Raw genomic sequence first — 15,970 nt, 5'->3', positions numbered from 1 at the left:
CAAGATATCCCCTGAGATATCCAGCCAACTACTGCCATGCCTGCGATGCTCACTGTCAACCTGAAAGAAAAAGCAAAGATAATTAGTAGAGGGAAACTCCTCTTGCTACGAGGGGAACTGCCCTACGCAACGAGAGGAGGCCCCTTAGAAGCAGTCACCCAACTGCCCAGAGGCCGACCCCCCAACATTGCGGTCTTCGCCCGACGAGTGAATAAAGAGGGCAAAGGAGAGAGATCTCTACCGAAGAAGAGAAAAGGAGGACCTTACAGGGAGAGAGAAGGAAGGAGGGGAGTCCACCAAGGGTGCCGTGGAAGCAGAACTTATCTATGACGCCCGCAACCTCCCCCCAACAACTCTCTATAGCACAGGGGGCGAAAACAACACTCAGCACAAGTAGGAAGGAAGTACACGGAGGGAGGGAGCCCAAGAAAGGAAGTGAACTCTTATGTCCCAATCAATGTAGGGGAGCAAAGACATTACGTCCCAACAAATATCTCCGAACGTACAGGGGAACGCCTTCAGTATCTAATAAACGGCTACTGGAAGAGAAGCATTACCACTCGGTTACACCCCTCTAAATACACCCTTGGCCGTCAAACCCAAGACACAGATGCAGAGGAACGACGGCTTATGCAAGGCTATCAAAAATCGTGGGTTTGTATTATTAAATATCAAACACACGTAATATATACACAAAAATACATTAAGATCCCCTAGGGTAATAAAGAGCTTAACAACAGTCAGGTGAAGAGATCCGAAACCACATCTGCAACGCATGATAGCCGAAAGCAAACTGGAATGTTTACATCCGGGCAGGCGGGTACTCCCGCCTACCTGGCAGTAGTTACTGCCTAACCACCTTGCTCAAGAGTTTAATGGCTGTTCCAGCCTATGCTGAAAGTAATTCCTAATGTAAAGGACCAATGGTTTGCATATCATGTCGGAACAAATTATTGGATACAGTGAAGTAAAGCATAACATTTTAAAAGATCCATGGAAAAGATGCATATTCGTTATGTTGATGTTTGTATAATACGATATTAATTTGTGAATACAGAGTACAGCATAATGTAGGCTAGGCTACCGATACGTATACGATATACCATAGTGTAGGCTAAGCTAATTCTTATTTGTTATTCAATTTCTCTTTGTATTGAATTATCATAAGTCAATCTGCATGAACCTACAGAATTAGCTGATAATAATAATTACTATACTGTTTATGTGTAGAGTACAGCTAGGCTACCATATATGTGTACATGGTACTGAATACCGTAGTGTAGGCTAGGCTTTATTCAAGATGCGTTTTTTCCAACAAACGATGGGTTTTTTGGAACCTAACCCCATCGTAAGTAGGATAATACCGTGTATAAGCATTTTTAGTTTTTTTTTTTTTTTTGTCTTTGAACTTTCAAAATAGGCAGTTCTAAGTGTTTTTGGAAGGGGTTTAAGTATTCACGGATTTTAGCTATTCACAGGAGGTGTAGTACGCATCCCCGCGAATACGGGGGTTTACAATACTTGCGGGGGGATGGATGGATGGGTATTTGGAAATACTGTACGCATCTTTCAGATCCACCTTAAGCATGAAGTCGTTCTCCCTGATGAAGGCGAGCACGGAATGAGCCCTATCCATCGTGAACTGAGTCTGGCAAACGAATCAGTTCAGGGGAGAGAGGTCTATGACTGGTCTCCAGCCCCCGAAGTTTTCTTCATGAGAAAGACATGGCTGTAAAAGCCTGGGGACCGATCTGAAACAACTTCCACAGCATTCTTGCTCAGCATGGCTTGAACTTCTTGCATGAGTACAAGATCCTTTGTTGAACCAGGAACGTAGGTGCGGAGACGGACCAGAGATTTGGTGAAGGGTGGCTGAGACTCGAAGGGGAGTAGATATCCCTCCCGAAGGGCATCCACTACCCAGGTATCGTCTCAGTATCGCTGCCATGTTGCCCAGCAGCTGGAGGGGAACGCTGCCCTAGCGTTTCCCCTTCTTCTTCGCCTTGCCCTCTTTATTGGACTGGAAAGAGGGCTGAAAGGGGTGTGACTGCCCACCCTTCCCAGTGGAAGAAGAAGGCTCGGTGTTCCCACAGGAACCCTTTGAAGACTGGGACTTCTTGGGGGGTGACGAAGTGCTAGCCTGGCCCGAAGGCCCAGTCGCAATGGAGCGCGAAGACCTGGAGGTCTTGGCCACTGCCTGGTGGACAAGGCGGTCGCTGTCTTTGGCCCGACGCTTGTCCACCACACCATCTACCAGCTCTCCAGGGAAGAGAGAAGCAGAACCCAGCAACGGTCTGTTCCATAGGGTCACTGCCGACTCGGGACCTACAGACCTGGCGAAACAAGAAAGGACGAAAGGACAATGTCTCTCTCTAGTCCTCCCCTAGCAAGATAGCGTCCGAGGAGGCCACCACTTTGGATACTGTGAATGACCACAGATCCAGCCAGGAAACTGCCTAGAAAGCCGCCATAGTGGTGGCTTCCAGGGTCACTGCTTCTTGCTGCGAGAGGGAGATTCCTTCCGCAGTAAGCTGCTGCAGTGAGAGACCCGGGCCCAGACACACCAGGTCCGGGTCAATCTGCTTGGTTGGCAATGCCCTCTCCGAGGGCGTACAGAAGCACTTCTGTTGAGGCAGAAGAGGAGGAAGCAGCTTATCCGAATAAAATGAATAATCTTGCCCAGATACAAGATTATTTATTTGATCAAGAAGTCCTTCGGTAAGCGTGGACCATGGCGGCCCCTCCAAAACCTTGGGTTCCTTTTTTGGACTTCAGAAAGATTCAAGGCACGAAGGACAATCCACAGATGAGGCCGTGGTCCCTTCCCCAAGGTCGTTGTGCTGACAGATCAGCGCAATGACCTCTGCAAAAGTCCTCTGTATTTCAGGGGTGTCTGCACCCTGGGGGAGTGGACCCTCGAGTCCTTCCAGGGTGCGGCCTTCCCAATCTACTCTCCTGGCAGGCAGGAGAACCTCGGCAGACCCCTTAGACCCTTCCTGCACTACTCAGGCATACGACCTGGTCGATCCGAGGACCGAGCCAAAACGTATGCCTTTGTAGTCAAACTCTGGGGATAGGAGTCTCCAGAGTTCCTCCTTCCAACTCGCCCCTCCAAGGGAAACCCCAGGAGGTTGAGGGGACAGGTGAGGAGGATCGGGCACCCCGACTAGTCCTGCTGGCGGAACCAGCAGGAGGAGCAGGCCGAGAGCGGTCATCAACCCGCGGTGATGATGGCAACCCGGGTCCAGAGAGTGCTTTCGCCTTGGTGAAGCACTGTCCCGAGGAGAGCACAGCGGTTCACGCAAGCCAAGCCGAGCACTCAACTCGACTGAGCCAGGCTGGTGATCGGGGACTGGGTGGAGTCGAATGCACAGCTGGCTGGTGAGAACTTGCACCCGAAAGACGGGAAAAGCCGATGAGAGATCCCACTGCTTCCCCTGTGGAGGGAGGTAGTCACTTAGGAGTCCCAGAATGGGATTTCTTTGGGGAGGGAGGGGGGGGGGGGAGACAGCCTTCTTCTTCGACCAATGAGCCTTGGAAGAAGGGAGGAAGTAGCAGACAACGACGACGAAGATGAAGACGATGACACCTTCCTAGACCTCTTCTTCGTCATCTTCTTCAGGAAGTGGTCAAGTCCCCCAATGCTTCCTGGCTTCCCTGGCTCTTGGCATGTCCTGGCTCCTCCATCTGCCAGCCTGGAACTGGAACCATTAGATGAGGCACAGAAAAGGTCACCATCATCGAGGGTCCAGGCTGAGACAACAGGGCCATGGAAAAGCCAGGAGCAGAGGCGTTGCGTGCTGAGATGCTGGCACGGCGGTCACCTTGAGACGAGACAGTCACTGGCATCTTGGAGAAAGCTGTCATTGTCACAGTGCTGGTGGTTGCAGTAGCTGCGGTGTGAGGAGACCCTCCAGTGATGGGACACCAGGGAGACCCAGGTGGAGCCAGGTTGAAGTCAAATCCATAGCCTGCCCCCTGAGAGAAGTCTCTACCGCCAAACCTGAAGAAAAAGTCGGGTCAATGGGGGGGGGGAAGGGCCCCAGAGAAGAGGTCATCCTGATTGTCCGGCCCCTGTTGTTCCACGTCCGACAAAGTGAGCGAATAAGACAAAGGGGAGTCCTCTTATGACGGAGATCCGAATTGGGACAAAGTCCTTCTTCTTAGCACCAGAATTGCCCAAAAAACTGCAGTCGGCAAGACCCTCCGAGGCAAGAAGAATTCACATTCTGTCAAAGGCAGGGGTGGAAGCTTGGTGTCTCGACCTGAATTAACTCCTTCGAAGAAAAGAATTCATCAGGTCGAGAATGCTCTCGGAAGCCAGGACTGCGGTGGTCCCTGACACTCTCGGCCCCTCGGGAACTGCAAGGGTTGCGAGTGATGAAGGTTATTCATTGGGGGAGCCGCAGGACGAAGTTCTCTGAAAACATGGGGGCGATCGTAACTTGAAGAGGAAGACCCTCGCTGTTTCCGATGCGTGAAACTCCTGTACCTCTCCCCTTGGAGGGAGACCTTGACAGATCCCATGAAACCCTCCTCGGCTACCTGGTTATAATACGAGAGAATCGGGGGACTGATACCCAAAGCACGCCAAGCAGCCGAATTCCGAAGAAAATTTCGTCGGAGCTCTCTCTGTCCGTCTTGCGCCTCTCGGAACAACCGAGAGGAGAAGAGAACAGGTGAGGAGAAAAGAGTATCCCTACCTGTCCTGCCAGTAAGATAAGCAGGAGAGGTGGACCGTGAGCGATAATCAACAGAAGGGGGAAGAAGAGCACTTGTGCCGTGGCAAAGCGCTTTCCTGGGAAAAGCAAAAAGTTCACTTGAACATAGCCGAGAACCCGAATCGGAAAAAACCGTGTAGGACCAAGCCGATCACGCAAACGTGATCCAGCTGGTTGGTATGCGGTGGACTGGGAGGCAGGCGGGGCAAGCCGAGTCGAACCGAGCCAGTCTCGTAAGTGCGACCAGGGGCCGAACCGGGCCAATTGCGCGAACGCAATTGTAACTGGGCAGGCCGGACTCGTCTGCTGTGAACAATTGCTGGTTTCCCAAACTCTAAACTCCTTTGAGGCCGAGGCCCCTCGAGAAGAAGGTCGAAGGGGAATTCTGTGCCTGCTATCTTGCATGCTCGAACCCTAAAGTTCGAGACACAAGAATGAAGCCCGCCCGAACAACCGAAGCAGCTGGCGGGCAGTATTGAGACATCTGGCGTCTCGGCACCCAGACACTCCGGCGTCTCCGCACCCAGACCCCAGGGTGTCTTGGCACTTTCTCTTGTACTGTGCCTCTTGTAAGGAGAGCGCTTGAGAGCTACCCACGAGACTCCCAAAAATTGGGAGCGGCTGCTTTGTTTCCTAATAGATTGAAACAGCCAAGCACAGAACCAGTCTTAGACGCAGACTTCCAAGACTGGCAACGAGGGTGTGGCCTCGAGAGGCCGCGCTCTTGCGGCCCCCGAAACGCAAGATCCCACAGGAGAATGTGAATCGGGAAGAGCCAATGAGAGAAACTTTTCTCCCGGAAGAGAGTCAGTCCCTTAGAAGTCCCGCAGGACTCCCGAAGTGAATCTCTTCCCTGCTTCTTCTGATGTTCGAACCGACAGGATTGAGACACCAGGTTGGGAACCCGACCGAGCACTGGCAAACACTCGGGGAGTGCTTGCAGTGCTGGCAGAAAGAGGAGCCGAGACACCTGGGTGCCTCGGCCCTTTCTCTCGCACTGCTCCCGAACTGGGTCCAGGAAAATCTCTCCAGACCAGATCGGGATACTCGATATTCCATAGAATCTCGAGCACCTGGAGCGGCTCGTGAACGAGCGCCCAAAGCAGCCCCCATCTTAGAGGCGGAACCTCTAAGACTCGGGAACGGGATCGCAAACTGAGGTCTGCGCGCCCGCGGCTTCCGAAACACAAAACCCTGGGCTATGCGAATCGGTTTCCTAACCCGAAGGTTGGGAAGAGCCAACGAGAGACCCACTGCCTCCTCGGAAGGAGGCAGTCCCTAGACGTCCAAGGGCATCAAGGGGAAGCAGCAGCATTCCTCTCCTTTGGCTGACGGAGGTCTGTCTGATTCTCGGGACCCCCTTAGACCTCGGGAGAGGAAGGGAAGACGCAGCAGAAGACGAAATCAGAGATAAGATGAAGAAGACGGCGGCTACTTCCACAGGACAGCTTCCTTCACCTTCACTCCGACATCTTCTACAGGATGGTGGACACAAAACATCGTAACCTCCAGGGTAGTCCGGCAGGAACACAACGGACGCTGCCAGGACACCACCACCAGGAGAAGCAGTAGGCATGATCAGGACAGCCGATGCAGGAGCTACTGCAGCAGTTTGGAAGGCAGGAGCTACTGCAACGGCCTGGAACATCACCTCAACAGGGCGAATTCCTTCATCTTCACGCCGACATCTTCTACAGGATGGCTGACATCGTAACCTCCAGGGCAGCTGGCAGGAACACAACGGAAGCAGCCCCGGGCACAACCACTAAGAGAAGTAGCGGGCACCATCAGGACATTCGATGCAGGAGCTACGTTAGCGGTTCGGAAGGCAGGAGCTACTGCAACGGACAGAAATGTCATTTGAAAGTCACCAGCAGCGACAGGAACGATCCGGGCGGCTGTGGCAGGAGACCAGGAAGAGCAGCCCAGAGACTGTCGTCGAGTTGACAAGAGCATAACACAGAGAACAGCAGGAACAGATGGACCATAGATACGCAGGAGGCATTGCAACAGCATACATGAAAACCAACAATGACAGCGATCGATCCACATCAGCGGGAACGGAGTCAGAGCGATCCCGACGTGGAAATATGTTATCTAACCAGGAATTGTGGTCGATCCCGAAGTAACACTGAATGAATGTCGGGACTGCTTCATGCAAGATATTCTTTGATATATCCAGCCAACTACTGCTGTGTCTGTGATGCTCACTGTCAACTTGAAAGAAAAGTAAGATGATTAGTAGAGGGAGGCTCCTCCCGCTACAAGGGGAACTGCCCTACACAGCGGGAGGAGGTGCTCTAGACGAGGTCACCCAATCGCTCCCCGCCCCTGGTCTTCGCCCGACGAGCGAGCGAAGAGGGCGAAGGAGAGATCTACTAAAGGGGAGAAGGAAGAACCTACAGGAAGAGAAAAAAGGATGGAGGGGAGGCCACCAAGGGTGCCATGGAAGCGGAACTTATTGATGACGCCCACAACCTCCCACCCGGCCTGTAATTCTCCAAGCACAGGCGGCGAGCAACACTCAGCATAAGTAGGAAGAAATTAGTGATGCCCCTTATACATGGAGGGCGGAAGCCAAGAAGGGAATGAACTCTTATGTCCCGATGAATGTAGGGGAGTGAAGATATTATGTCCCCACTATATCTCTGAAAGTACAGGGGCGCCTTCAGTATTTACGTAAAGGGCTGCTGGAAGAGAAGCATTACCACTTGGTTACGCTACTCCAGTTACGCCCTTGGCCGTCAAACCCAAGACACAGGCAGGGAACGACGGCTTACACAAGGTTATCACAAATGGTGGGTTTGTATTAATAAATATCAAACAAACGTATATATAAACAAAAATACAGAAAGATCCCACCGGGATAATAAGAGCTTAATGACAGTCAGGCGGAGAGAACGAAAACACATCAGCAACACATGACAGCCGAAAGCAAACTGGAATGTTTACATCCGGGCAGGCGGGTATCCCCGCCTACCTGGCGGTAGTTACTGCCTAACCACCTTGCTCAAGAGTTTAAGGGCCATTTCCAGCCTACCCCTGAAAGTAATTCCTAAAGTAAAGGACCGACGGTTTGTATATTGTGTCGGAACAACCAAGATTTACTCTCTACAACATTGACACCAAGCCTAACAAACAATTACTCAAGATACAAGATCCAGAATCAAATTATTTATACCTTAGGAGTTTTCTCATCCTCCTCTACCACCTCCTGGACTCGTCGAGTACGTGCTTCTCCTCCTCCATGAATCTCGGCTCGTAAATCACCCCTCCCATCACCACCTCTTGGTTCGCTTCCATCACTACCACGTCGGAAACCTCGTCCTCTACCACGAGATTCCTGATAATGTTGCTCTAGAACAACTCCCCCCAGCCTGATGATGTGAAATACAAGTTCGTATAAAATACACAACTCTAGTATGGCTTTAGCTAAGAGAGCATTAAATAATAAACAGCAAATATTTTCCATATTAAAACTGCTTCAAGCACTGCTGATTGAAAGAATGGTAGAACTATAGTAAAAATCCGCACGGCTTATTACCTTGGAAATTGAGTTTTTCTATGGTATTTTGGTTCCTTATTAAGAATCTAAAGTTATATTTTGGCAGCTGACTGTAATTAACCTTAGAACTGATACACTATTGTATGCTGGCCATCCTGGAATGCTATCGCACATGCTCAGTGTTATAGGGGAACTTTTGGTAAAAAGTAGAGTTTCCTTCCCTGGGCCACCCCCAGCTAAATAACACGGCCTACTAGGTTAGGTTATGTTAGTATAGTTCCTTTTGTAATAGTTTCCTTAGCCAATCCCTTCTTGAACACATGGCTCCCATATGCATTTGCTTATGCACACAACCATTCCAGGGTGACCATCATACCAACATGAAGTCCATTCTCTCTCCCTGTGTTTTATCCCACCCAAAACCCTGTTCCCAAAGGGTTTCCAATGAAGATGTGAGGTTAATAATAATTGACCGCCAATAAACAACACCTTCACCAGCAACACTTAATAAGCCGTGCAGAGTTGTTCTATAGTTTTACCAAGAGAATTCACGGAGATTCTAACCTGGCAAAAACCCCTTGGGGTCTTCGCTTGGCTGGAGGTTCTTCATCTCTGTTACCCGAAGAAACTCGTGATCTTCTCTGGTCTGGACGCTGACTGAAATATTAATTGAGTTATTAAATATAAGTACTATATTGGGTATTTATACGTAGCATGTCATGTTATAACCTACACCAAACGATTTCTTACACTGGTTCACTAGCCTTTCCTACTGCTTGTTGTCAGCAAAATTTTATGATTTATATGTGTAGGCTAAGTGATTAAACTACGGATAATCATTCCCAATGTATATGTAAATAACATGCATGTCTTTTACTTCTGGGGCAAAGGCCAACATTAATACCACGTAAAGCCTACAGGTTTAGGCTACTGATTTACAAATATGTTGGACTGATTTGGGGGGAGGGGGGCTACAAAACGACGGGTCAGGTTCCACATACGTAAACAAACCTAACCTTCCCTAAAAGCCAGGTCCCGACCTAAAATGACCTTACCTTCCTAACCTCACCCAGGGCGCCGTGCCCTGACCCGGCCCGGGGGGGTACCAGCAAGTAACACTAAACATGGGAGCCAATGACTTGGCTTCCGTCCGGAGGCAGCCTAGTCCAGCTGTCCTGCAAACTACCCAATTCAATAAATATTTGATATAGGCTACGTGCTGATCTTGACCTTACGTAATGCAGTGAATTCGGACCCCTCAACTGTAGGATTACTTAAACATAACCATCAGGGTGATCACAATTAAATTCTAGACAATGCAGGTGGTAACTGATAATTGTTTACATTCGGCCTACCGTCCCATAAGCATTACAGAGGCATCGCCACGCCACAGAAAATCCCGACGGATAACTGTACGCGCTAACTACACTTCCAATGTTCTTTGCCAACTTTTGCAACTTACTTCGTATCATTAAAGTCACGTCCTGTTAATTTACGAAGGTTTTCATCAACGTCCTTTAAATTTAATTGAGCTTTTTCGATTTCCGATTGGATTGTGGACACCAACGACATGGCCGCCATTGTATTGACTAAAGATTCTAGTGTGGTAGCTAATTACGGGTGAGGCTACGGATATTTCCGCGCTCTTATCTATTTGAACAGCGTAAGAACGCAATTTAATTCAAATTAATACCTTAAATTATTTAACTAAAATGATTTGTACTATGATAATACTTGAAAAAAATTTTAAAATCTACGCAGTAAATGCTTAAAAAATTATTAATGTGACGGTACGTAATGGGTACTTAAAATCTAAGCACAGTTCGGTGTGGGAATACAGCGATTTCGGGAAGCGGACATTATTAATCTTTACATTTACATATCTAACATATATATATATATATATATATATATATATATATATATATATATATATATATATATATATATATATATATATATATATATATATATATATATACATATATACATATATATGTATGTATGTATATATATGTATATATATGGATATGTATATATATGTATATATATACATAAATAAAGATAAAATCCACTGAAGGAAACGGAAACACTGGAGTGCTGCGAGGCCTTTCGACGCTGTTTTTACGAACCTTGCGCATTGTCAGTCCCCAGTATTTGGATAAAGAAATTGAATACATAAGAAAAATAGGGACAATTTATGTTATCCTTCACATATACTAGATATTTGTTATAACAAAGCCCACAAAAAGTTTTATAGTGAAAATAACATGAAGAAAGAAACCCCTAAGAACATTCTTAGCTTGCCTTATTTTAGTGGTTTTGAAAACATAAAATCATTGTAAAAACCTTTTAATGTAAACCTCCTTTTTTCTTATAATAACATACTCAAAAGAATGTTAATAAGAAATAGCCCTAAAGAAAACAACAACATAATATATAATATTCCATGTTTGGATTGCCCCTCTTTTTATATTGGCCAATCTAGCAAAGACTTAGATGTACGTATTAAGCAACATAAGTATTCAGTCAAAACTGGACAAGCATCCAATGCTATATTCATTCATTTAAGTGAAAACCCTCACAGGATAAACTGGACTGAAAGTTCAGTGATTGTTAGATCGAAAGATTTCTCTTCAAGAAATCTATTGAGTCCGCTATTATCCAGCTTACTTCCAGTTGTAATTTTAATCTTAGCCCTGGCATGTATTATTTGGACCCCTGTATTAGAAAAATGTTCAAGAATGGCCTAAAAGATAACATCACTGACTTAATTACAAGTTAGCTACTTGATATATATTTTCTATATATCCGTATGTTTAATATAATTTTTATTTGTAAAAATGTTCATCTTGCAAAAAGTTATTATTGTTTACAAAAAAAAAAGAATTATTGTGTTGTACTAAAAATTTTTAGGTGGTCAGTCACGAACCTGTATAATCTTTTAATTGTCCTGTCCCTGCTCCTGAACAGTTGATCCTAATCCTTTGTAAAAACCTCTTAAATATTTAATCCTGTTTTGGCAGTTCTACTAATTCTTCAATTGTGTTGGATTCCAGGTACATATGTTTCCTTTATAATGCCCATCTGTCATTTATATGAGCTTTCTTTGTAAACATACTTTTATATTTCTTCAGTCTGCTAAGTAAAGGACACAGCGTCAAAAGGCCTCGCAGCACTCCAGTGTTTCCATTTCCTTCGTGGATTTTATCTTTATTTATATATTCATCACGTTCCATATTTTCGTGATTCAGTTATACATGTATATATATATATATATATATATATGTATATATATGCATATATGTATATATATATATATAGAGCCTCGATGGCTCAGTCGGTTACAGCAGCAGCTTCGGACTTCGTAGAGGTCTGTGGCGCGGGTTCAATCCTGCAAGCCGGCTGATCAGAGAGGCAGACACTTTGCTATCCGTGTAGACATCCCGGGATTATATATGTAATCAACGGATAGGTTTGCTTAAAAAGCAAATGGATGTTACAGACTAAATACACACACAAAACAAAGCCACTACAACACCTTCTAAAAACATAACAAACATCTCACACGTCTCGAACTCTCGCCATACCCGCGCAATAGCTTCTTGCTGCTGGGAAGAAAGGGTGTTGGGTCTGGTATGATACATGAAACATACCGGGGTCTAAGCGATGTCAGGCAGGGCAGCCGATCGAGACCACAGGTCTACCCCAAAGCCAAATCAAAAAGTCCTTCAAAAGAAGGCATCGTGCTTACCCCATACAAAAATGGGAATAAAAACACGTTAAAAGAAAAAGAAGAAGATGTATATATATATATGTATATATATATATATGTATGTATACATATAGATGTATATATATATATATGTATGTATATATGTATATATATGTATATGTATGTATATATTTGTATATTATATATATATACATATATATATTATATATATATATATATATATATATATATATATATATATATATATATATATATATATATATATATATATATATATATACTGTAATCCACACATCGGAGGGCACTATATAGTAGGCAGGAGAAGGGCGCAGGAACACATACAGATCCAGTACATACATTTATTTGTCTATGCATTTCTCGACCTGATGATGTGACCACGGGCCAAGAAACGCGTAGACAAATAAATGTATGTACTGGATCTGTATGTGTTTCTGTGTCCTTCTCCTGCCTACTATATATACTGTATATATGTATATACACACACACACACACACACACATATATATATATATATATATATATATATATATATATATATATATATATATATATATATATATATATATAATGTATGTATCCAATACAGCACGAAGGAACGCGTGCTTGAGAATATCACTAAGTCCATGTGGGAAGGTGAGTGAAAACCTGGACTTTGAACGAGTACTTTCGTAGTTTATTCTACATTTTCAAGTTCACACTGAATACAAAAGAAGTTGACAGAGGTTTATATACAAAAAAAGAAGGTGGGGGCGGGGTTACAGTTTGTTAGTCTGGGCAGCATGTTCTTTAAACAAAAAAGACAGGGACAAAGGATCAAGGGATAATCCAGGGTGGAGATTAACATTCCTGGTGGGAGTAGCATCGATGAAGACAGTCTGTAGCAGATTTCTTTTTCGATGGTCGTTGACCTTGTAGATGACCGTTGACTTATCCCAGTTCATCCCATGGCCTATTTTAAGCCAATGATCCACAATGCCATTATTTGATAAGCCCTTTGAAATGGCATATTTGTGTTGGGAGCTTCTTGCTTTTAGTCCTTTTGATGTTTGACCAATATAAATCTTATTACATTCTTTACAAGGAATACTATATACAATATTGTTTGAATTGGGTGGGCTCTTCTTAATTAGTTTATTTCTCAAAATATTATTATATTTAAATACTAAGTTAATATCAATAATTTCTAAAATGGGCACTGCAGGAATGAAATTAGGGTAAAATGGTAACCAGAGAATATTCTTAAGTTCGTTGTTAACACTGGTTGGATTATAATATGACTTTTTTGCTTTATTTTTACAAAGTTCTTAAAAATATGGAGGGTAACATAATGAATCTCCTATTTTATCAATAATTTTAAACTCCTCTTCCAAAAATTCAGGACTACAAATTCTAAGAGCTCTAAGATATGTTGACATCTTAATTTGTTTAACATGGTTAGAGTAAAAATGAATATATGACAAATTATTCGTGGGTTTCCTATATACCTTAAAACAAAAATTGGTGTTATTTCTAATGACTATGACATCCAGAAATGGTATATAATTATTTTCTTCATATTCTATTGCGAATTTTATGGATGGTACAAGATTATTAATTGTTTGCAAGAAATCTGGAATATTTACATTTTCTTTAACAGTACAAAACCAATCGTTTACCTATCTAACCCAAAGCACCTTAGAGAAGAGATTCCTTGGAATGAGTCTAGACTCAAAGAATTCCATGTAAATATTAGACAAAAGTGGCGAAAGCGGGTTCCCCATAGCCATACCAAATATTTGTTCATAAAAATTACCATTAAAAGAGAATTTACAACTTTTTATACAAAGGGATATCAAATTAATAATAACATTGGTAGGTAATTCTAGATTATACAGGTCCAAATATTGTGATAAATATTGAAGTAAGTCATCAATAGGAACTTTAGTAAATAAAGATGTCACATCGAAACTGGTTAATTTGTCAGTACTGGATAATTCAATATGGGAAAGTCTAGTACAGAAATCAACAGAGTTTTGTAAATGGGAATTTGAAATAGTACCCAGAATAGGTGATAGTAATTTAACAAGATATTTAGAAAGTTTATAACTGATAGAACCGGATGAACTGATAATGGGGCGAATGGGAAAATCTCTTTTATGGGTTTTGATTAATCCGTACATGTACGGTAGGGATGGGCCAATCGTTGACACTTTCTCTTTTATTGAACCGAATTCCTTTAGTATAGTTTTTATTTTAGAATTGAAACTTTTTATGACATCATTTAATGGGTCTTTCCGTAGTTTTTTGTAAGTACTAGAATCAGATAATAAGTTTTCTATTTTTTCAGCATAGCTGATTTTATCCATGATTACAAAACAATTAGATTTGTCGGTTTTAGTAATGTTCAAACTTTTATCTTTCTCCGTTTCATGAATGGCATTTATAAACCTTCTCGGGAAATTCACTATTTTATTAGGTATTTGAAGTAAGTCGAAGAAAAGGCCTTTAACTAAATTCATTGAAGGTGATACAACTGTGTTTTTCTTTTCCAGTTTGGATATTTCTGAGATATTGTTTGTGCACGATATGTCATCACTAATAGAATATGATAAACCATAGCCTGAAGCACATTTAAGGTTCTGGTCCATTTCTTTGTTTGAGAGGTTTATTACATAGTCGTCTCTATGTTTGTTACTCCAATCACTTATCTCGATGAGACTTTTTAATTTTTTTATCCAGGTGGAGAACTAATTTGTTTAGTTTGAATCTAAAGTTATTAAAAATTTTGTTCAGTAGCACTGTTATCCAATCCGGGGGGATCCTGTTCATGAAATTAAATCTATCGGTTCTCAATTTCTCGAAAATGTTGGGTTCGATCCTTCTTGTCTTTTCTGTATATTTCTTGAGGGAGATTACACACAATTCATTGAAAGAAGATTCACTGTCCACTCGTAATCGTCTAGGTAGTCAGGGGCGTCATTTCAGATTTTTGTTTTGGGGGAGGGGCAAAGACGATTTGGCGAACGAGGCGAGCCTAATCAGCTTTTTTTTTTTTTTTTAATATTGAGCTATTTTATGCGCTTTTTGAAGCACATAAAATAGATAGATAGATAAAACTTAATATGATGACACAATTGAATTTTGTGGGAATAATGGAAAACCAGCTGCTGTTACTTCATTGGGCTTGGGGGGAGGGTGGGGGCAAGTTGAGGCCTGGGGGCAACTTGAGTCTTGGGGGCGGGGGCAGTTGCCCCTCCCAGCCCCCTGCTAAATGACGACCCTGGGTAGTAATAACTTTGGGATCACTTGTTCTTATTAACATTTTTTAAGGAATTTACGTCGAAGCCGAATACTGTGCGCTTTCACCAATGTCCGTTGGAAGTTGAAAAGAACATCTGCCAGAAAACTGTAACCCCGCCCCCATCTTCTGTTTTTGTATATAAACCTCTGTCAACTTCTTTTGCATTCAGTGTGAACTTGAAAATGTAGAATAAACTACGAAAGTACTCGTTCAAAGTCCCGGTTTTCGCTCACCTTCCGACGTGGACTTAGTGATATATATATATATATATATATATATATATATATATATATATATATATATATATATATATATATATATATATAGTATGTATATGTATATATATATACATATATAGATGTGTGTATGTATATATATGTATATATATATTTATATATATACATATATATGTATGTATAGTATATATATGTATATATATAAATATATATGTCTATGTACATATATATTTATATATATACATATATATATATACATATATAGACTGTATATGTATATATATATGTATATATATACATATATATATTGTCACGAAGTGTACCAAGTACCTGGTTATCACACAACTAATCACAAAACCAAAAATTTACCACACTTCAGCCAGATACCTGAACCCTCATAACAATAAAAGTACAACTGAACACTCTTAAGGTAACACTGATCCCTTTAAAACTTACTTATCACTTGAAAAA

At 42.9% G+C, this 15,970-nt stretch overlaps 1 protein-coding gene across 2 annotated transcripts in view; it reads right to left on the bottom strand.

The window, feature by feature from the left end:
* Positions 1–9,820, bottom strand: part of Pnn (desmosome associated protein-like protein pinnin) — a 71,228-nt gene extending 61,408 nt beyond the window's left edge. The window contains exons 1-3 of one of the 2 annotated variants that reach the window (XM_067118303.1): positions 9,689–9,820; positions 8,791–8,883; positions 7,903–8,098 (exon numbers count right to left, since the gene is read on the bottom strand). In XM_067118303.1, the coding sequence (XP_066974404.1) occupies positions 7,903–8,098; positions 8,791–8,883; positions 9,689–9,807 (408 nt within the window). In that variant the 5' untranslated portion in view covers positions 9,808–9,820. The remainder of the gene's footprint in view (positions 1–7,902; positions 8,099–8,790; positions 8,884–9,688) is intronic. The other variant, XM_067118304.1, reaches the window with a different exon arrangement.
* Between the last annotated feature and the right edge of the window lie 6,150 nt (positions 9,821–15,970).

The sequence above is a fragment of the Macrobrachium rosenbergii genome, chromosome 16 (genome assembly GCF_040412425.1).
Source record: "Macrobrachium rosenbergii isolate ZJJX-2024 chromosome 16, ASM4041242v1, whole genome shotgun sequence".
In the NCBI taxonomy this organism is placed as follows: Eukaryota; Metazoa; Arthropoda; class Malacostraca; order Decapoda; family Palaemonidae; genus Macrobrachium; species Macrobrachium rosenbergii.
The sequence above is the reverse complement of the archived record's forward strand: the minus strand, read 5'-3'. Positions and strand labels throughout refer to the sequence as shown.